The sequence below is a fragment of the Etheostoma cragini genome, chromosome 9 (genome assembly GCF_013103735.1).
Source record: "Etheostoma cragini isolate CJK2018 chromosome 9, CSU_Ecrag_1.0, whole genome shotgun sequence".
NCBI classification, from domain to species: Eukaryota; Metazoa; Chordata; class Actinopteri; order Perciformes; family Percidae; genus Etheostoma; species Etheostoma cragini.
Window position 1 is genome coordinate 17,190,667 of NC_048415.1, and position 23,899 is coordinate 17,214,565.

A 23,899-nucleotide genomic window follows, 5' to 3' on the forward strand; every position below is an offset into this window, starting at 1 on the left:
AACCTGCTCTCTCTAACTTTAGAGCCTAACAGTTAAGGTTATAAAAGCTGTAGCGACACAAAACTGCTTTGTTGTTGTACTGTATACATCTATATACACAAAACCTTGACTGCACTTTTCAGCAACACTTTATCACAGCCACCATTCCAGTGGTTTGATACTTTAAACAAACTGAAACATCTTTTTTTTGCTGTTGTTTGCAGTAACTGTTGTGATTAATGGCCCGTGTCTGTGCCCTAACCTCAGGGACAATAAAGATCTGAACTGATACTTACTTTTATTGGCAGGGTTTACTTTTGGGGGTGGGGCTTTTTTTATGTCTTTATTGGAGGGGACAGCTGAAGACAGGACATTGGGAGAGATAGGTGGAATCGAACCCCTGCCGCTGCGGTAAGCCGTGTTAGTCCTTAGAAACCAGGAGAGCTACCAGGGCGCCCCAGCAGGGATACTTTTACAGTCACTTTTACACTAATCCGACATGACTCATTTCTTGCATAAACAAATATTCCAGGAGAAAATGATGAAAGTTTACCCAAATATATGAGCAGGTTAATAATGTAGTGCTGCTGTCATGAAGAGGAGGAAAAAGCTATAACAAAGACAAGAGGAAAGCCAATTTAACTAATAATTACTATTAGACTGTTTTCTAAAAATACTGTTTTATCATTTTGGAGTCTAATAAATTTTTTACCTTGAGGGGAATTTCAATATTTGACTGATGTATCTATAGTATTTTCCATTATCAAATTAGCTGCTCTTTCACCACTTACACAGACATTAGAAACTAAGACCTCAAAAAGTCATAACATATAACAGATAAACTCATAAAACAGCCCTTAAGATCCATGGTTTTAGGAAGGGGGAATAATTGAGCACATTAGAGTTTTATTGTAAATTAGTTGGGACTGTGGTTGTAAAATTGTATATTTTGATGTTTTGTATTTTACCAACATGGAATTTAAATGGTACATTTAATATACAACCCGGTACAATGCCTCTCTCCTTGTTCTACACTAGGTTAATGTTATCTTGTGCACTGTCCCTGTTTAAATAAAATATAACCTAACACTCATATTTGGTCAAATTGTTATATTACACTATAGAAGAATTCAAATATGAGAGGCAGTTAGTTTTATAGTGAATCTAGCATTTTATATCTAATTTTAAGAACCCCAATAAAATAGCCGTGCAAAGATTCGACAGTTAGGCATTAACTCATATCAAGGCCTTAATGCCACACACAACTCCCGTGTGTGTGTGTGTGTATGTTTGCTTTGCTTTGCTTGCTTTGTTGAACTTGGCATGATCCACCTACAGTACAGTGGGTTTACTATTTATCACATCCAGACAAGACAGCAAACCACAGGCAGATTGTCATGTGGTGTCCCACTGCTGTGTGCGTCAAAGACATGCAGTCATTATCTTAACAGAAACATGATGTAAAAATGAAAGGCTATCTTGTTTTTTCTTAATGGGTTGGGTTGGAACAGGATGAATCACAACGACTCAGAGAAGCAACAAGCCAACTACAGATGTGTTTGAAACAATGGCTTACAGTTATGATGCATTTTAATTTTAGCAAGTCCCTGTGAGAGCAACAACTGCGATCATCAATGTTAATGAAAATGGACCAAAACAATGTCACTGATGTTGGTTTTCATCAAAACAAGGGCAATAGAAACTCATGATGTGGTAACCAGTGTGATGATAAAACAAACAGAGTGAATAGATGAAGTGCAACACATTTTAGGTCATATTTTGCATTGAATTGGGAAATTTAAACCAGAGTCTCCCCAGGTTATTCTTTATTATACTACAATGCAACATTCAAAAGAAATACAGATGGTTATTTTACATTGAATGTGTCTAATCACAAATGCTCCTACATAATTCAAAGAAAGTCTTCCTTTGAGTAATTCATCAAATAACAGTTACCAGAGGTTTGCACTGTAATCATCATGTAAAAAGCAGTCTTCTCTGAATTACCTTGGAGCAATCAGCCAATCAATTTTATTTGTCACATCGTCTAATAAGATACAAGCTCAGTGAAATCTGTTTCAAGGCCCCGTTTCTGAATACAGGCTGTGTGCATTTCACCTTGGAGTGAGCATTGATACTTTCACAGTATTAATATAGCACCTTAACCTGTCTTATAATGACAAAAAAAGACATTTTTTTAATATGGGACATTTAAATCTTTAAGTCTTTTAAACTTTGGAATTAAGAAAATATAAAGGACATCTACTGTACACCATACCTCAAACACAAACTCTTGCCTAGAGTGTCTCTCTGTGTCTCACTTTATCGGGCTACAGAAGCCAACAGTTTAAACTGCAGCCATCATTAAGAAACACTGAGAGGCAAGCTCAAGTTTAGAGACTGACAGTTTTTAAGTACAGGAAAGCCCGCAAGCAATTATTAGTACAAGTTTGGAGGGGTTGGTTTTGATGATGACAACCCCATCCCATGCTGAACAAAGAGACACACACACACACCTACATGCAGTACATCAGACTGGTCGGATGGCTAATACATGTCTTGACTTGAATCAACCTTATTTTATTTTCTCTAGTAACAAACGTACCTCCATAGGATGGTAGCCCATAGGCCCCCTGCCCCCCTAGAGAACACAAAGAGAGGAATGTTAGTGACACTTAATGTGTGATTCTACATTAATAATTAATGAATTGTGTCAAGAGTTTGTGGCTGCAACTCCCATACCATAGCGTGAGTGCAGATAGCATTGGGACCTTTACACCCACAATGCTAGTATATATATATATATATATATATATATATTTATATATATATATATATATATATCGGAATTTGTCTTAGTGACAGCGGTGCACAGATCTCACCTTGTAGACAACTTTCCCGGCCTGCAGCACATAAAGCCTTTCAGGCAGAGCACCATACTTTATGGCGGAGACATTATTCATTTCATCCACAACCACGGGACACTGGGGCTCCTTTTGAACCAAGATCTGTGCTGCAGACAGCCTGTCCTCCAGGCTCTGGTGTTGGTCGATGTCAAAGTTGTTGGTAAAGGCCCAACCGTCTGACACAGACATAAAGAATGTGATGACATAAATTAAAAGAAGACTTGACATAAAAGTGTGTATTGTATTACCTCATCATCATGTTAAGTGAAGTGATCATGAAATACTGAAATTGCTGCATTAAAAATCCTCCACTTCAGGTTTCCCCCCCCATGATGAAGATGTAGACTAAAATGGTAATGGCCAATAGACTATTGTGTACTTTTAAGGGTAAGGAAAACCAAGTAATTTCAAGGTACACATCCTACTTCAATACTTGTAAGGGTTTATTTTTGCACAATGTGCACTTTTAAGTCTTTCAGAAAAGTTTGCTGGCCTTTCCACTTGCATGGTTTCTCCTGCACCAATACATTTAATGGTGATGAGGACTTTACCTTTCTCTCACCTGTTGCATGCGCCTCGGCGATGTAGATCACAAGAAAGTCTGCAACATCGCTGAAGTCCTTGACGAGTTGCTTGAACTCCTCAAGTTTGTACATAAACGGGGGTCAGGTGCAACTTCCAAAACTCAACACCAGCGGCCTGGTGTCTGCAGAGACAATACAACAGCTCCAAATGAGAGAGAGAGAGAGAGAGAGAGAGAGAGAGAGAGAGAGAGAGAGAGAGAGAGAGAGAGAGAGAGAGAGAGAGAGAGAGAGAGAGAGAGAGAGAGAGAGAGAGAGAGAGAGAGAGAGAGAGAGAGAGAGAGAGAGAGAAGCTTGAATTTTTTCACGAACCTTTCATGTACTTGTAAACACTTGTTTTCTTTCCCTCCATGTTGAACACTGTCGTGTCCGGAGCGTCTCCTCCCCAAAACGCCTCTTGTCCGAGAGACAGCCACAGGTGGTGAGAGACGGTTTTAAAGAAGCTTACAGAGGCAAACGTCTGACCCCAATCTTCATATTTAAAGTTGGGATTCTGAGTCATGGTGGTCTTCTCACCCATTTTGAGGATTATCGTCTTGGTGAGACTTGGTGAAATATATTGCATAATCAAGATTAGGAGATTGATTCCTATCATATAGCAAAACATGCATGCTGTCGACAAATAGACCATCAGTCTTTGCAGAAACATGTTTACTCCTTGATGGTGAACTCCCTATGGCGAGTGCACTTCAGAGCGCCTCGGTCATCTGAATGTTGTTGGTTGCCGCCCACTCGGCTAACGTTTGAAGATAGCTGCCTTCAAGGCCCCTCTGAGAGCTCGTACTTTGTAGATCGCAAGTAAACACGGATCCTGTGTGATGCATGTAGGCTACATTGATGTTGACGTTTCCATCAGACCTGCCAGTAGGCCTACTGTTGGAAACGATGGTAGGGCCTACTTCAGGGGTCTTCCTTTAGGACGTTTTGTCCGTAGCAGAGAGCTAGCCATGCATCATGTCCATGGACATGTTTATCTTGCTTGCTAGAGGTGGAATCACATACAATGTGTGACACCCGAAGGCTACGTTTATTATTTCTAGGGTTTCCACCACAAACCTGGTTATGTTTTGGGATCTCAAAGATGTTTTTAACAATTCAATCCAATTTTTCGGTAACAATTTACAACAAGGAACACAAACATGTAGGTATAGACCTATTACTGTGGAACAAATGAGGAATGCTTGGAAATTTTACTTTTTCTGAAGCAAAATTTAAAATAAAAACCCTTTTATCAAGGTTATGGTCCTGTTTTTTTTTTAACCCTTTTGTGCCTTTTTTCCCATTGATTTTGTCACTTTTGTCGACTTTTTCTGAGCCTTTTGAATTTTTTGTGTTTTTTTTCCCAATTTTTTAAAGCTTTCCTTCTTTTTACTTTTGTCACTTTTTTCAATTTTTTGTTACTTTTTTGATATCTTTTTCCATTTTTGTCATTTCATTTTACATTTGTTCACATTTTAGTCACTTTTGTTAACATTTCTTTTTTACACTTTTTTTTAAGTTCTTTAGTTTTTTCTCCATCTGCTTTGAGATTGACAAAAAACACTCAAATTCAACGACAGTAGAGAACTGATGAATGACTAGCCTAACAAATGGTCATGGTTACTCCTTCATTGAACACCAGCTACTGTTTACCAGTAACAAATCGTTACAAAACAAACAAAATGTGTGCTTTAATCAGTCAATTAGTAACTAATCATTAACAAACCATTCGTCCCTCATTCGTTCCTTCCTTACATTTATGTACCTTACTGTAAAATGTTAAAAATGTTTCTATTGTAGATTGACAGCTTCCCAAAAGTGAAGCTGAAACATTTCGTTCGCCCCCTGGTGGAAGGCTACAGTAAACGTCATGATTGACAGCTGTTACTTGCGAGTTGTCGGACGTCTATGGGCGGGACTTCGATAGATGGTCTACATTCACTACTTTAAAGTTAACGTTCAGGCCTCCACCAGGCTAGTTTACTGCTGAACTCTAATGCATTGATCAACACAGTTTCTCCCACTCTCTGCATTGGAGTGAACAAACCATCAAGTACAGTACACACATTTGAATACACATTTTTTAATGGGGACCTGGGGCAGTTACCTGGGGAAGGGAGGGAAGTCAAGAAGAGAGGAATACAAAAGGGAAATATAGTCTTTCCAGCACTTTATTTAGTAATGAAACAAAAATCTGGCACATCCCATGACTGTGAATTAGCATGGGTATTTAAATTCATTTTAAAATTAAGAGATTAAGAAGATTTTGGTCTGGTGACAGTCCTTGTTCATCCTAGTTATCCCCAGTGATGGATGTGGCTTGCAGAATCATTTTCAGTCTCAGAAACAAGTGTCTAGCTAGCTAGTGGTTCCCAAAGTGGGGGCCGGGTACCCCCAGGGATCCTTGAAGGGGTCTCAGGAGGTCTGGATAAAAAAGGGGGATCAAATATTCACTGTAATTGTTTATGGAACGGCACTGGAGGTTGGAACCAAAAGCAGATGAAAAAACAGGATATCAGATAAAATGATTTAATTTCTGAATCCATATACATTAATTGTGCAGGTTGCAATAGGAGGGGGGTGCGTCGAGGAGATCCATTGGGTGCCACGCGCTCTCCAGCGCATGCGCAGTGACTTGATGATAACGCGGAATCTTCCAGAGTCCATCAAACTATTCGAGGCTGAATCCAATCCTAAAAAAAAAACAGCTGCTATGACGACATCATGACAATAATTCCATCCATATGACACAATGACAGAATATATGACTATTTTGGTAATGGGTTTCATAAATACTCTGTGATAAAACATCTAAAAGCAAAGAATCCTATTCCTCACTCAGTTCCCACATTTATTGTGCGTTCAGAAGAAAATAAAAAAATAAATTCCAATGGTTTATCACAAGGTCTATGTAATCTGTAATGGACACAGACTATATTTCCCTTTTGTATTCCTCTCTTCTTGACTTCCCTCCCTTCCCCAGGTAACTGCCCCAGGTCCCCATTAAAAAATGTGTATTCAAATGTGTGTACTGTACTTGATGGTTTGTTAACTCCAATGCAGAGAGTTGGAGAAACTATAATGATCAATCTGCCGATGTTTCTTAACCCAAGTTGCCTACTACCAGGTAGGTGAAGTAGAGGAGAAGCAACATGCAGGCAATCTTCAGTCACAGCTATTTAATCACTTGAAAGTATAAGATGTGGATTCTATACATTCCTTTTCGTTGTTGGCTCTATTGGGAAAAAAAAGACAAAATCTGTAATTGCATGTAACAGTGTGTGAACCAGGCTTTTTGAAAAGGCTATGATTTCTAAGACTACAGGCCTGAATATTGGAGCCACAGTGCAATATTTCAAGATTTATCAAAGCATACAATAACATTAAAAAAATAGCTTACTTTTTGATGCCTATTCCATGCAGACAGTGTTTTGTATTAATTGATCTGTTATCAGTTCACCATCACTTCATTAGTGGCTGTGTTTTGAGACCCAGCAGATGGTAGGACGTTACGGTGCAAAGGTGTTGATGTCAGAGTCCCAAGATCACATTTAACCAGAAACAGTTTTTGTCATTTTGTTTTAGAAATGACATAAATAGCATAACAGCAGAATGGAGCGTAATACAATGAACAAGATATGTTTCATGTGGTTTCCAAGAGTCTTTACTGAAAATAAAACAGCATGGCAAAGAGTTACAGAGTTACAGTGATTGAACAGCTAGGTGTATACATGTTCAAAAGAACACATCATAACCATTGAACCTTGAACCATCAATATGTGCGTTATCGTTCTCTCTTTATCCTGCTGTCGTAAATGTTCATTCACGTGAAGTCACATTTCCAACAGCACACAAAGGCAGCATCACATAACCGTGCTGCATTTCCGCGTTTGTAAAGCCCAGACCTATTGCACAGACAGAACCATTTGGCGCAACACAACACCGTTTACAGAACATTTATAAACTCGACCGCTTTTCCAATAACCCGCTTGTATTTTGCACACTGACATGTTAAATGTTACTGACTGTGTCAACACTGACCTTCAGGATTACTTTTTACAGAAAGGCCACTTGGTGGCGCTGTAGAATAGCATTTCCCACAGCACTGTTCTAGATGAACCAGCTCTGGGTTTGTCACAGGAAATAACAATTTTACGCGCATGGACGTTGGCAAGACCTGGCAGATAACTCTATTTAATTCTTTATTTTTAGGTAAGTTCAATTAAACCATATTCCAAAGGTATCCGGTAATCGTTTGGATATTTTTTTAGCAGTCAGTTAGACGTAATGAACCATGATCCAGACAATAATGTAAATAAAATGTAAATAATGTAGGGAGGTCTTGTTCAAACAAGACAACAGTATGCTGAACAAAAGCCCCCTCAATGTGTGAACTCTAATAGTGCCGTCCAATTTTTCATTCACATTTTTAGGAGAAATGTTAAACTAATTTTGGAAACATGGTTAACCTAAATAATGTTATGAATTCACATCCCAGTTTTCTTCAGTTGGCTCAAAGGCCTACACCTGTGCGCAATTGTCATCAAACTCTCTGTAGCCTTCCTTAACCGGACTGGAAACCAAATCAATTAAATTAATTATATAAACAGTCCAGAAAGAACTGTGATGCGCTTTACATTGGGATAGTTCTTAATTTCAGCTAAATTTCAGTTTATTTTTGATAATAGCCTACATGTTTTGAAACGAAGCAGAGCGATGTCTGATCTGATCATAACGCAACGCGGGCGCACTGCACCAAAGCTTGGAGAACACCGTTGTTAAGTGATCTGTTTAACTTTATTATTAATATGTTTTACATCAAACGTTGAAGACTGGGTAACGCGCGGTAGGCTACATGCCAAGCATCAGCACGCGCATGCTGTAGCTCTCGCAAACTTCCCATCAGTGCTCGCCTACAGCACTCTTGATTCATCTTATCCTCCCACAGAAACACGGACACAGTCTCCATTGGTGCTTCTGAATCCCGGGTGCCAATCAGAGAGGGGGAGAGAGAGAGAGAGAGAGAGAGAGAGAGAGAGAGAGAGAGAGAGAGACGCATGGGATGCTGATGACTGATCTGCACTGGGATGATGCTATCGATCAGGCTTACAGATGCTCTCCACTTCAGTTTGATAAACATGCTGAATGTGCGCAATTCCATTTTTTTCTGTTCCTCGTTGGCTAATTGACTAAGGTAGGTGCCTCCAAATCCGTGAAGTTTAATCGTTGTTGTTGTTTTTTTTGATTCTATGTTAAAGTGAATGCATTGCACAAGGAAGACAACCCGTCTTCGCGTTGATGAAGTTTGCAGGGATTTAGTCATTTTTCTTTCCGCGTGCGCAGGTAATGTGAGCAGCAGCCGCACACTGCATGGGAAAGCCGAGTCATCGATGCAGAACCCCTCAGCGCTGTTCGGGATGGTCAGCCACTGTCAGACCCCAACTTTTACAGACTTCACCGGCTTGTCGCTCTCCGTGTACGGCAGCAAGGCGGACATCTGCACGCGGCGGGCCGGGAGCGCTGGTTTTGGATCGCAGATTTGCCGGACTTCCCATGACACCCTGAGTCAAATGAACCGCGCCGGCCAGAAGAGTCTCGGTGCATCCGAAGAAAAGGCGCATCTGGCAGCCAAAGCTTCGCGCTCGTGCCTCTCTCTTCCACCCGTGCAAGGTAAAGGCTCCTTTAGGCCCGAATGCCTTCTTTAATTGATGCTGTTAAAGTGTTTGGGTGTTATAAAGTTGATCAAGTGATTTCTAAGCACAATGAATACATTGGAGCAATGTAGTAATATCTAATTCTATCCTTAAAACAAATTATAAGGTAAACAAATAACAAATGCAGTCAAACAGCAGCCGTGTCAGGCTTGCCAATTTGACGAATTAGCAGTTTCTAGGTTATTTGAGATAAAAGCCATCATCCAAAATATTGTTGCTTCCATATGGCTTCCCAAGAGCATCCTTTGAAGCAGCTGTGCTGTGTATTTGTGTTGCAGTTGTGGATTAGGTCTGTTAATTAAATCCAGAGCTCACTTGGATCCTCCGCCAATTCATAAATAACACCAGAATCAAAGTCTCTGTTGCACACGAAGGCCATGTGAGGTAATGTACAGTATGTGGAGTAACTGCCAAGCAAGTGTGCATTTCCTAAGTATGTTAGTAAGGCATGCAGCATTTAGCCCACCTGATTAGTGTGAAGTTGTCTCATTTAGTTAAATATGGAAAATTTGGCAACTTTAATTTTTGACAATATTAAAAGAATAATTAATTTAAAAAAACACGTTTTTCTAAAATAGAACAATATTAATCCTGAATATTATTAACTCTCAATACTCAAATGGCTCACAATTCAAATTTGAATTAGTGCCAGCCAAAAAAAAAGAAAAAAAAAGTTTTATAAACTTTGACTTGGTGGTGAAAAGAAAAAACCTTAAAACAATTACACAGATGAAATGAGCATTGTCACACAGATAGCATCCGGAGTGGAAACTGGGCTTTGCGTCTCTGTAAAAAGCCTGCTCCATCCTGTTTAGACAGAGTGTTGTTGTGAGAGGGCGGAGGTAATTACAGCCCCATCCTAAATTATGATTAGACGGAACAGACTTTTTTATTAGCAATCATCCTTGCAGCTAGAAGAGGATCAGCGGATTTGATTATTGTTTCTTCTTGCTAAACACAAACCATATGTCTGCTGAATGTGTCTCAGCATTTATGAGTTCTCTTGGAGCACAGTTGTGCCCTCAGCCCTCCATCCCCAGCATCCCCGACCAGAATGAATCGTCTCATTGTCTTTGCAACGCTTTTGAACTAACTTCCCGTAAATTGTGGGAATGCAAGATGTGTTATGCGTTTGTGGATTATGTTGAGCATATTAACATTGAAGCAGACGCATATCTGTTTATTTGGTTCTGACTGTGAGGCAGTTGAGCGACATTTTAATAGTTTCATTATCTTGTGGGTTTAGGAATTAAAATAGTTTTCCGCCTTCTTTTCAAAGTGCTAAAAATGCAACCCGATATCTACTCGCTGAAGAACATAGACATTCAACTACACATCCAAACATATTGCACAGTCATGATTTGGTAGTAATACATTTTCATATTATATTTGACATTACTAATTCATTAACGGAAATTTCATTCAGGTCATCTTGTACTCCTAATGTTGCTATCTATATGAAAAAGCGCTGTATTGTAGCCATTCTGTGTTTTTATAGTCTCTTATGGTAAGCATGGAGCATGAAAGTGATCTCAGTACTCGTCAGTCTTTTGTATCATGCCTCATTTCAGGCTGATCGTATTACATACGCCGGTTTGGGGACAGAGCTGGAATTTAAACTTCATCCTCAACCATTACTTTAGATTTATACTGAAAGAAATCTGTGAGCAAACACAGACTGTAATGTTCATCCTGATGGAAGTGAGACACTGGAGGAGGAACTTATCTCAGACTGAAGATTTCTGACCTTTGACTGTGCACCCAGTGATTGCAAAATCTAAACAATTACTCAGTAGTAAAGGTGATGAAATATGGTGCACTGCTGATGTTTCATTGACTCCTGTAGGAGTTTTCTGTGAGGGAAGCTGCAGTGTGTATGTACTCTGGGACATTTGTATTCAGTGCTCCTCAGTTGATTTCCTAATTACTCACAAAAATGCAAATTTAAGCTGTTTGTTAATTCTTCATGTCAGTTTGTGTGCATCCACATGTGTGTACAAATGTCTAATTGAATAAGCGAGTGAAAGATTGACAGTGAGTGAGAAAGCTTGCGTGTTTAATGAAGGAAAACGTTACAATGCTGAAGTGCAATTGTATGAGTAGACTTTTTACAGACTTGGATTTGTTTTTTATAGGCCAGGTATCCTGAATGAAAAAATAACTTCACAGTGAGTCCAAACTTGCTGTATCTGTTCAACCTCGCCATGTTGTCAGCATAAATCCAAAGATCTTTCATAATGTTTATTTACATGTAGTTGAATAAAGCACAAATTGCAGGGACTTATGCCACACCTGGTGCATAGGTCCGGATACCAAGTGAATTGCTCTTCACGAGCGGAACAACGGCTGATTATCATCCTTACACTATACGACTCCACTGTGCTATAAATATTAGCGGCCAACAGCAAAGGAAATATTTAGCTTGCAAAGAAAAACACTTGACCCCTCTTGAAAAAGAATATCAGGTTTGAATGGTGTGTGTACTCTAGCATCATTGGATACCTTACTAAAGTTTCTCCTGGCCCGAGACGAAGCTGCAAAGTGTGTGAGCTTATTTGAGAAAAATGTTTGAGTTAGAGGAGTGTGCTGGAGTCCCAAACTCCCTCTCTCAGATAAATGCAGAGGTCTGTCTGTTGATTCAGCCTATGAAGAGATGAGTAATGGATGTTTGGATTTAATTCTTGTCTATTACTATTTCTTGTTTTCTTTTGCCAACACACATCACCGTGACATGTTTATTATAAAACTGTACATACAGTATTTATGCATGCAGTATGCACACCTGTATGCAAGAGCACACAACCCACAATCACACACACACACACACACGCACACACACACACACACACACACACACACTCACACACACTTACACACACACACACACACACAGACACACACACACACAAACACACACACACATATGTGTATGCACACACTCACTTTCTTGAGGTGAAGGGACATTGGCACCAATGTTAAATTTCTCCAGAATGACTTAGTTTCCTGTGTTTTCCCCAGTAGCATTTGTAGACGTCAGACTGCAGGGCGATAATCTGTCTGTTATGAGAAACAACCGACCATTACAGCCCCGCTTTGAGCCTCCGCTTTGTCAGACACTTAATGGCAGCTTACCAGTAGCTTGTGTGTTCACAGAGAAACACATTAAGGGCTTTCTGTGAAGTCACTTATTCTAATTAAACTATGTGGTTTGTTTACTATTATTCTTTAGAGAAGGAGGAGTTGGCATTCACGTTTGTATTTTCTCTGTGGGATTGATTTTGTCATTACTTTGAAAGCAAAATGTTCTCTATATAAAAAAAACCCTCTGATATAGAAAAATAATTGATAATAGATGTCCCAAAAATATTCTTCATCATTCATCATTGAAGTACTCAAAAATGTGGCGCTCAGCCTAACCAGCAAGGGAACTGGTGGTCACATTTAAAGCATTCAGTGTGTTCCATTGTCTTCTTGGGTTGTTGTTTGGAGACTTTCATCTAGGTAAATCTTGAGATTTGTGTCACATTAAATGTTTTACAGCTATAATTCTGTAAAAATGTGTGCTTCAGCTGTTTCAAATTTCTTAAATTACCTTGGACTCCAGGCTTATAATTGCTTTGAGTCGGTTTTGATGTATGGACAAATCAAATTATTATTTCTTCACCTTGGATCTCAGTATTTTCTTTTGGTTTTGACTTGTGAGATAGTTGTGTCAATGATTCAAGTGTTTGTTAAGTTTAATAGTAGTAGTGCTTTGTCAACGTCTTGCTTAATGCCTAAAACATCAATTAGTACTATCCTCACTCTTTAGAAAATGTATTCCTAATGGAAAGATGGATTGTCAGGGGCAAGTGATCGAGCAGGTGGTGCAGTGCAAATGTTTAGGTATGAATTTTGACCACAGTTTGGATTAGGGGCACTGTGAGTGTGTGTGTGTGTGTGTGTGTGTGTGTGTGTGTGTGTGTGTGTTGGGGGGAACATGCCCAAACCAAATATTTTCTTCTTTCTTAAAATTCTGCATTATTGTATTTTTAATTATACTCTACAAAAGCTGAAAAGTGATGGCCGATATCCAAATCCTCCCGAGACTCAAGCGTTCTAAAATGGCGGTTTTGTGCCACTTTCACATTGTAATTTGTCCCTAAAAAGTTCCATTATAAAATGATACTCATTCCTTAAAAAAAAAGAAAATGTCTTGCTGAATTGTAAGACACTGAATCCCTACTACCTCTCCTGATCTTTTCTCTGGAAAAGAGAATAAGTCAACTTGAGCATCAAAATATCTGTTGATAAAGTTTAGTTGAAGTCTGACAGAGTAACTGATGATCTCCACACTACTGTTGGTCAATATGCCAAGAGGTTGTAGCAGCGATGGAAGGTTAAAGCAGCTCTTCCTCCCAGATGTTGTGAAAGACCGATCAACCCTCAGAGGAAACATTTTGCTGTCACTGTTACTAAAAGAAGTGTGACCTTTGGTTGAACTTGTGCTTCACTTAGTTTCATGGCCAAGATTAACTGAGGAATTCTTTTTCTTTACCATATTGTGAAGAGGTTACATATGGTACATCTATATGCATTACGTGTCAGTTTACACCCGGTGGTATTTTACATAGAATAGAATTTGAATAGAATTTGTCAACAGTAACTGACAAACAAACAACCACACGTCGGCTCTTTCTGCGTTTGTTCTTCTAAATCATGCGGTTTGCTGAAAGAAAACTTGCAATACAAATGATGGTAGCATCCTTCTCCCAAGTTTTCTCACCAGTCAGTACATTCCAATGATCCAAAGAGAGAGTCTCAGCCCACGTCTTTTGCGACCTGTATGAGCTCAGCGGTGAGTTATGGGCAAATGCAAGGGTGCTACCTGGCAATGATTTTGCAGGGTGTACTGTTTGCAGCATATTCCACTGATTCATGAAGTGGAGGCCCGGTGATGATTCTGTAGCGGTATTCCCGTAAACCTCTGTCTGGCTGAGATGCTAAGGGTGGAATGCTGGGTAATGGAATGAGAGTGCTTCCTGAGTCACAGCCAGTAGAGAGGGAGAGTGAGAGAACACCCCTGGTCTGGCATCTGCTTGGCTGAATCACCTCAATCAAACTTGGCTGGGAATACACATGACGTTTGTGGAAACGGGAGATAAGTGATAGAGGAAGAGATGAGTGTTGCATCACCTTGACTGAAGTTGGATTCAAAGAGAGAAGGAGATTTATGGGAGTTTGTGACTGTTTCTGCCCAAGTATCTTCTGAGTAGTCCTCTAGTTGAAAAATGAACATGAACATGCTTCACTGCTGTCCTTTTCCTTCTCCATAGTCTGCCGGTCAGGTCAAATGTTCTCATTCTTTTGTGACCAGTGTGGTATGACTATTGCATCTCACTGTAACCAAAAGAATTCTGACTTTCATTCCACCAATGAATCCAACCAGTCACACAGCCAAAATATGATCTGGTTTGAGTAAGTGTCGAAATATCACTGGAATACCAGAAGAAATGTGCTTGGGGCCTCAGGTTAATCAAGAAAAAGCTGGAGAGTTGGCTCAGATATGTCATCATAAAAATGTATTTTTAGTCCAAACCTTGCCTTGACAAGTACTCACACAAGTTTCACACACCACACTTTTGCTGATGAGGGGAAAAAAGCTGCCAGCTTATTGTGAATCAGACCAGATTTGTTCTACCTTTTTAACTATTTGTAGCACGGATAAAGAGACTTTTCTGGGGTTTTCGTCGCCTGGACAGACATGCCACGGCTAACCACATGTCTATCGAGTCTGTATTACTCATGCATTTTCAGACAACAGTGACTCCTCTCGCAGACCTCTCTGTGTATGACTTAGCACACGGGTGGGTTTTTGATTTACATCTCGGCTGTGCCACATGCTGTTCTTGGCTCGATGCTGCTGTGTTTCATCAAAGAAAAATCCGATCCACTCTTACTGTGGCAGTTAAGACGGCCGTCCGCCGCTGCGCTGCCTCTGCCAGAGCTGACTGGGCCCTTGCAGCTGTCAGCTGGAGAGAGAGACTGAAAGAGAGAGAGAGAGAGATGGCAGGAGAGAGATGTAGCCATTAGGATCAGGGCTTCACTGACCTCCCTAAACAAGCTGCAAGAACACAGATTGTTTGTGTGTGAAAGGGCAGTTTTGGACGTCTGAGTCAATCATGAGGAGGCTCGCATTTGATTTTTTTCCCACCAGAGAGTATCCTACTACTCCATCAGCAGTTTATCTAATTTTATCTGTGGTCAAGATGTGCGTAACATATGCATCACGTAATAGTTTCTATGTGTGCATCACAGCCCGAGACACAGATCACCTTTCGAAACAGTTTCAAATGCTCAAAAACCCTGTTTAAGTAGTGTCTGGAATGGTCATTTTTTTCAAGGCTGGACATGTTGGAGATTAAGCCGCCAACCAATCAAACATTGGCTTCAACTGAGTGGTCAAAAACAAACGGGCAAACATGATGAGAGCCGAGGCTGTTTTAATACCTTCATTAGAGCTGAGGAGAAAGCAGCCAAAAAGCTTGAGTTTTATTCTCTCTCTTGTTCTCCCTTTGTTGCTGCCAGGAAGCTGCCATGGGGCAGTGCCCAGTCAGCTCACTGCACCATTGGCTGGCGCTGCCCCAGAGGACTATGAAAGACATTATAAAGTCTAATACCGCAGTTTATATACTTTATTAGTGCTTGTTAATAGAAGCCCAGCATTCTAGAAGAATGACTTATTCTCTAGTCATGTGCATTGCAGTCCAGCCCCTGCACTGTATTAACTTACTTAGCAGGAGTAATAAGTGCACAAATGAACGACGGAATAAAGGTTGCTTACAGAAAAAGAAGTACTCTTGTTTTTCGGTGAATGATGTGGGTCAATATCAGTTACAGATTAGATTACATAACTTGCACATGATTCAGATTCAGATATTCATGTGTTTATTATATCATGGCAGATATAGATCTGTTATTGTTCTAAATAGAGAGCCCAGTTTCATCACACAGAGTCAATATCTACTTGAGCATTCTTTCAATGATATATTTTAGAGCACTGGCTAGCGAATCTCTGATTTTATGCCAAATTTATATTAGCTTATGTATTGCTTGAAGTCAGGACCTTTAATGGTTCCATTGGTCCATCATGCTTTTCATCCAAAGCATGCAAGCAGCATTGTAGCACAGGTGAACTGGTGTTTTGTCAAAGTGTTTCTTCTTCAGGAAATGTGGACAGTACAATGCTGCATGAAGAGAGGAAGTAGTATATTTTGGGAAGGTGAGCCCTGTTCAGGTTAACACTTGTAAGTCCAAATTGCAGGGAGCTGGGAGCCTCGCCAGGCCGACTCTGGATGTTAATAAAGTTAAGAGGCTCTTCGCCAGCACTGTGATCTGTAACGCTTAGGGATATTTTTACAGACTTTTTACAGACAATTATATTTGAAAGGGAAGGCTGGCTTTCAGTGAGCTAGTTTTGGAGCATGGAGATAAAGTATGTGATAAGAAGAAGCAATTTCCCATGTTTTTGTTGTTGTGTGGGAATATTTTCTGAATGACAACACCCCATCTAGTTCTCAGACAGCAAACAAGACATTAACCCTTTGAACACTGCAATAAAAATGGTGCGCCAGTGCCTACATTGGTATTTTTTGTTTATTGTGATGTCATTTATTGGAGTCATCTTTCAACTCAAAAGCCAAAAGGCTTACCTTTCTGCTGCAAAAAGAATGAGAGTAGCTGTAGCTGCCTGAGGGGCGATTTGACAACATTTGTAAAGGGTAGAGTGAGCATTGTTGATTCATATTTCCTGGTCATTTCCTCAGCTAATCCAAGGATTGTCTATTTATTCTGTCTGTCACATGTCAGGTGTCAATGTTTAATAATATTTGACAGACTGCTTGCCAAACAGTGGGTTGAAGGAATCTAAGATGACTTTGGCTTGTAGTTGCTGTATTGATGTCGCTGCCTACCCGAGATGTTTGCTCGATTTCACCATCTGGAACTAAAAACCACAGCTCACAGATGAGCCGGTTGCTCTGCCCAGACGTTACCATTGGAAACAGTAGAGACATCTGTAATCTTCTGGCTCCTGTAGTATCTGTCTGCTTTATATTGTCTACATGAAATTGCATTTGAGAGAAAGTAGTGCAGTTTTCATTCTGTTGGCCTGTAATCTGGGTCTGTGTATCTGTGTTTTCCTGTAATTCTAAATGAGGAAGCCATTCTCCTGTAAGTGGTTTTCCTAAAGACAATCGTTTCTGTTCTTCTTTGATTTTCTTGTTGCCAGGATTCAATGTACAATCCCTTTTCTTCATATGGTTCATATGGGCTGAGCATATGTAAGCTAAGTGTGTTAAATGGATCCATATTACACTGAGTAATAGCCTCAGTGTGCACTCTTCATTAACATGCTTAACATTCCCCCCAAGACCCAGAAGTCGGCTTCTATAATACACTGCTTAACACAAACATCATGTTGGACACTTAGGATCTCTTATGGGGCTCGTTGTTGGCAGTTTTATGAGTGAGCAGATTTGGACTGTGTGTGTGTGTGTGTGTGTGTGTGTGCACGCTAATGTTTGGGTCAAAGTGGAGAACAGAATAGACATATTCATGAACTCTGAACATGGAAACCTTGAAAGTGTGAGATACACACTTTTTGCCAGCTAATTAGAGCAGAGATCCAACCTAAAAGTCCAGTGAAGAGGTTAATACAATGCGGTGCATAATGTTATTGTTTTTAGCTGTTTTGGTTTGAGGACGGAATATGTTGCAACACTGGTCAGCCACTTGTTGCATGTTTCCAAAACAGGACACGCAACTTTGTTTTTGAAAGTAAGGAATCTCAATACTTGGCAAAGTAAATGCAAAGTAAATGCTGACCCTCTGATATTGTTTTGACTGAATCAATCACCAGTGAGATATATTGGTCATTTAAGGCTTTGGAACATAAATAATATCTGTGTGTGTTTGTGCATCAGTGCACACATACAATATTTGATTAGGTATTTGTGTGCTTGTATTTGTGTAGATGTCCGTTTTCATCAATTGATAAGAAATGTTTGCTTTGGATCGCCACCTGATGGACCTTCCAAACCCTTTATTTCTGTAATATTTAATAAAGATGGTGGTGGCAGGCAGGTTATGCTAAAAATGGAGGTTGAAAGATTTAAGCCAAATGTGAACCAGTGCGTGGCTGTCCTAGCTGGCTTGAAATTTATAGCTGTTTCCCCCAGCTCAACGTTTAACCTTTACAAGGAAGCCAAAACCCATCAAGAAGAGCTTCACTTAGCTTAAAACTGATACGCTCAAAATTCTTGGATCCGCACAGACAAGACACATGGTTCACACGGCTTAGGTAGCTAATAAACCTTCCTGTAGCAGAAAACATCTTTTATACATCACCAGGAGTTTTTTGAAATGGATATTTGGGATGAGTACCTGGCTTTCTCCCCAGTATGTCCTCAGTGAAGCTGAGTCACAGATGTAGTGGACAGATTGAGGGACTGAAGAAAATAGCGGAAAGCATAATTTCTCTCCTTTCTGTCTATCTAACTCTTGCCCTTAAAAAGTCAGCTCACAGCACATGTTGACTAATACTGATAAAAAGCCTATTCTGGCACTTTCAGCTTGTATCGTCAGTGATCTAAAAGGCATGTGTTTAAAAGTTGAAATGAATTAGGCAGCGTCAGAGCCGTGACAGCCAGGTGCTGAGCACTTGGCCCAGCACAACTGGAGTCTCAGCCAATTGGAAAGTGCTTTTAGAATTTATCTGCACCCTTCTCCCTTGACAAATTATTTTATTGTTCCCACACAGTTGGTTTTCATTTAGTATTTTGGCTAATGATAAGCTGAGAGCATGTGGGCTATTGTTAATGCTTTGTTCAGCACAGATACTTCATATCTAATAGTACACTCTCATGCAATAGAAACATGACACACAGAAGGTGCACAAATGTACCAATATGGTACACCGAATAGGGAACTTTAGTACATAGGAGAAGATGGACAATCTTGATACGCCTATTGCGTTGTTTATGTTGTAAATGGCTGTGTGGCAGGATGACCTTAGTGACTGTCTGTCAAATTGGGATATGCTGCTTCCTGAAGAAACAACTTCTGCACAACCTCCCCTCAGCGAAAACTAAACTCAGCTCCAAAACCCTTAATCACATTATTCAGTGTGTCTCATGTACCCAGACTTAGATATGCTGTGTGAGAGCTGCAGATGGGAAAGATAGGGTGAAACTTGCCTCACGCCCGAGCCTTGCACTCTGCTTGACCGGAGCTCAGTACATCAGGACTAGGACACTAATCTTTAACAAATGTTGGGAGTCTCCATGACCGGGCCCTCGCTGAGATGGCTTAGTCAAAACAGCCCTACCGCTCCTGAACACAACCTCAGCCTCTATCTTAAGTCAAACACTGATTAACTAACATATACCTGCTGCTTGTTCCACAACATTACACAGCCCTGTGAATTCTACAGTGCTGCATAGAGTTTGACAGCATGCTTGCTGTCCTGTAGAGGAACACACAGGCCTACTGTGTAACAGGCCTTTCAGGGTGTTTTGGTAAAACAGTGCAGGACATTTTAAGTGAGCAAAAGCATAGAAATACTGCACTGAATGACGAGAGTTTTATTGTTGTCATTTACTGCTTTGTGGTCTAAGTTGACAAAAGAACTATATAAATAAGGTTTTAGCGTTGTTACTGTGCTGCATTGCGAAAACCTGTGGTATTTTCCATAATGGGATATGAACAAAGCAACAACAACAAAAAATACTAATGTACAACAAGTTGACATGTTTTCTTTTCTCCCTGTAAGCATGGGTTACGCTCAAACTGTGCTTTACATTTACTGTGAAACTAAATCACCAAAATCAGCTAGTAACAATTCAGCCTGACAACCATAAACCAAACAGCCAAGATTTTGACAGTCTGGTTTGGATGTAATCATTTTGCGATTAAGATTGCTGGGTTTGTAACAAAGTTGCGTCATCACAGCGTCAACTTACTTGATGGCATTTCTCACTGTTTATGTGTGCTTAACCTGGATCAACGGAAGTAGCCAACATTTCCAGGATGAAGCCTGACATGTCATGGAACAGTTGGCACGTCTGACATGTTGAATTGAGCATCACCATTCGTACTGTAACCTGTCATCTTGGAAAAATATAATATATAAAGTATTTTTAAGTATTTAAAATGACATGGACATACACATAGTGATAAATAATAATTAATATTTTTTCATCATTTCGTTATTTGTATGCATCTTTGGTGCTTTGATTGTAGTATTGGACTCCAACACATATTGGTGGTATGTTTTTATTATTATTTGCAAATCTTTGAGAATGATTTGATATGCTGGGAGCAATACATTTTGCACAATTTCTCTCTAATAACACAGTCATTATTGTTCGAAAGAATGCAGTTTTTTTATTCCAGCTAGAAAAAATTGAAGTTAAACAGGAAATATGAATTAAATAGAATGAATTATAAATTATAAATATATAAATTATAAAAAAGAAACTTAGCAAGGATGTACTTTAATTATAGGGCCTGAAAAGGTTGCAGTGAAATAAATATGTAATGCTTAGCCCATAAACCGCAATTCAACAAAAGTCAACAAGACCTGTTAGCTATGTCCTTGATAGCTTTAGCTGTAAATGCAAATGCACAGTTTACCACAGTGCCCACTTTTACAGGGCCAGACCTGTCATTTGACACGAAAATATGGCCAATCTGGGCAACTGTAAAGATGCCAGTCTTCTACAAGCCTCAAGAGCTGTGAGTCATGAAGGAGTCCAGCGAGAGAGGCAAAGCATCAGTATATGTACACTGCAGCCTGCCAAAGTACACTCATTTAACAGCACAAAAAGACTTGCAACGAGGACCCGCATGTTTATCTTAGGGATGATGTAAAAGGGCCAAAATTCATATTTCACATCACATTTCTCTTTTAAGATGGTTTCTCTCAAGTTTCACATGCAAGGAAACAAACATTTGCATTTCAAAGTTCTTCAAATAAAAATAAATGAAAAGCAAACCTTTTTATGGGTTTGGAGACTAATTTGGAAAATAGGTCAGGGTCGAAATGAATATTTTTTATGGTTTGTAAAAGAGCTTCACAATGAATGCCAGGTTATGTGAAAGGCTTGACACATGGTACAGTCCAGAGCCCTTCAAAGTTCCCTTTTCATTCAGACCTTACACTATCGGGCCAAGATCAGCCAAACAACACACATGGCAGAGGCCAAGATGAGAAGAATGACTTCTTTATTTCTGCTTGTTATTGTCTGATTAGGCTCCTTCTCAACCCAGACCTACCTAAAAATCTAACACCTACCAACCTTCACTTTTTACTTTTGAGTTTATTACACTCGGATACACACACTCACACAGACACACACACACACACACACACACACACACACACACACACACACACACACACGTGTGTACCCAAAGTGTCTCTCTGAACATCAGAATAACCCTTTTTTATATACATTTCTTCTTATCCTCACACAGCTTATCTATTTCTGTGATACAGTGTTACCTTCAAACCACTCCTCATTTGTAAGACACTACTAATAGATAGACACATTCAAATCTATTCTCAACTGTGGGATCGGGTTACCTCAAACTAAGCCTTCTACATGCATCAGTTGGGATGATGAAGAGTGGCAATTATATTAGCGCCATTCCTGTTTGCTTGGTATTTGTTTTTGTTTTTTTGTGGTATTCCTCCCTTCATTCAAGGATACATATTAGAGAGATGATAGCAAATTAGGGGAGAGAGGACAACAGAATCAAATAGGGTGCTATGTATGTATTTTATGTGTAAACATTATGATAAAATAGGAACAGATGGTTGGAGGGTAAGCTGTCATTTGATGTATCATACATAAATGTTAACTTAACATACTGTATATGCACAGATAGTGTATGCATAAATACTCTGTGAACTACATCCAATTTAATTATGTCATGAAACATGTATGTATTGTTTTCCCCACATTATTATGGTAGGTTTAATAGAAACTTCATGTGGTATGGCTAGTTTTGTATAATGTACTATGTGTTTTGTACATGACCTACATGTACATATTACACAACACATATTTTGGGAATTAAACTAGTGTGTACAAAGCAAAGTATAAGTAAGGAATCCTAATTTATTCTTAATGCAAGCTCACCTTAGAGGACATTCTTGGTCCACAGGCGATAAATGATGTCTATTGTCTTTTGTTGACTGTACCTGTATGTCCTTTTGCACCGTCTTTTTCTCGCATGTGTCACTACACTGTAATACTATGAGTTCTTGTTAAAGCACCAAATTCAATCCTAATAATCCCTGTTCATATTGTACTGTTCGTAGTTATCAAAATGTTACTGAAAGTGCTGGGGTTAGGGCCATAGTCAAACAGATTGAAAAATTCAGACTCTGAAATTGTTTCACTAGACAAAACTCTTGTCTCACTTTAGCTGTAGGCATTGGCTGACTCACGTGGTGAAGAGACGCAGCTAGAGCAGAAATCATAATAAAAGGAATCTTATTACAGCCATTAAACAAGAGAAGGAAAACACAGGAGGGCTTTAATGCCTGGACATCTAAAATGCTTACGCAGTGAGAATATATTTGCTCATAAAGCTCTTTGATGGTGGCCCTGTCTGTTCCAACACAGCGCTGCTGTCTGTGTAAATAGCTGTGTATTGACCTCCCACTGCAAAAGATTGAATGTATTTCCATAGGTGTCATTTGGTCCCATTTTTGGTTTTTACAGGCCCCACTGGTCCTTAGTCCCTGTAACCACGGAGACCCTGCTTAAGCGGTGGCCAACTGTTGGCTCTTCCGACAGGGTTGACTATGAACTGCAGCCCCCTTCCTCACAGCAGCATGGAGCTCTGTTTGATGTGAAGTGATATATAATGTCTGCCGGACTGTCCATCTCAGGTTACTTTCGCGTGCATGTTCTTGTCGCTATGTGTGATCTGTGTTTGTGAATGTGTGGTTGTGAGGGGTGGGGGGGTTAACCTCAGTGCCAAAGCCTTTGGTGAATGAGGACTCCCCACACAATAAAAGAATGGTATTGCTTACTTCCTTAGCTATGTGTGGTTTGAAACTCAACACAGGTCTGCTCAGTTGAAAGCCTGGGGCCCTCTCATATTTGTTCTGTATATTTATGAAAACCCCAATACTGTGGTGCCCTCTGAGTGAAGGAGGAGGCCATCTTTCAGCCAAGTTAATGCCCTTTGGTGGTGGATGTTTACTGCACTGTTGGTTTGAATCAGTTACAGAACCATTAACCATTTTGCTGTGTGTCATCAGTTTTAAATTAAACAGTGTCACTATTCTTAGAACAAGTTGAGTGATCTTCCTCATTTCAAGATATCTTGTTCGAAGAAAATCTGAAAAAGACGAACCACGTTGTCAAAGGCAAGGCAAGGCAGCTTTATTTGTATAGCACATTTCAGCAACAGGGCAATTCAAAGTGCTTTACACAAAATCATTAAAACAGATAAAACACAAGTACAAACAGTTAAAAGTCATAAGCATTAAAAATCAATAAGACACATGAATATACAGTTGAAAACAAAATAGAAACATTAGGACACATAAAACACCAGAATAAAAGTTACAGTGCAGCATAAGAAAGAAATGAGCATTACTTTTAAGAAAGGCAGCATCAAAAAGGAAGGTCTTCAGCCTTGATTTAAAAGAACTGAGAGTAGCAGCGGATCTACAGGTTTC

At 39.7% G+C, this 23,899-nt stretch overlaps 2 protein-coding genes across 3 annotated transcripts in view; one reads left to right on the forward strand and one right to left on the reverse strand.

Moving 5' to 3' along the window:
* Positions 1-1,766: 1,766 nt before the first annotated feature.
* On the reverse strand, positions 1,767-4,171 carry dio1 (iodothyronine deiodinase 1). The gene is made up of 4 exons (XM_034882393.1): positions 3,779-4,171; positions 3,448-3,591; positions 2,862-3,061; positions 1,767-2,620 (listed from the first exon to the last, which is right to left on the reverse strand). The coding sequence occupies exons 1-4, from the start codon at positions 4,113-4,115 to the stop codon at positions 2,555-2,557; spliced, it is 747 nt and encodes a 248-aa protein (XP_034738284.1). The 5' UTR covers positions 4,116-4,171; the 3' UTR covers positions 1,767-2,554.
* Positions 4,172-8,313: 4,142 nt separating this feature from the next.
* LOC117950219 (zinc finger protein GLIS1) overlaps positions 8,314-23,899 on the forward strand; it is a 76,590-nt gene continuing 61,004 nt past the window's right edge. For both annotated transcript variants that reach the window (XM_034881016.1, XM_034881018.1), the window contains exons 1-2: positions 8,314-8,639; positions 8,789-9,115. In XM_034881016.1, coding sequence (XP_034736907.1) covers positions 8,836-9,115 — 280 coding nt within the window. In that variant the 5' untranslated portion in view covers positions 8,314-8,639; positions 8,789-8,835. The remainder of the gene's footprint in view (positions 8,640-8,788; positions 9,116-23,899) is intronic.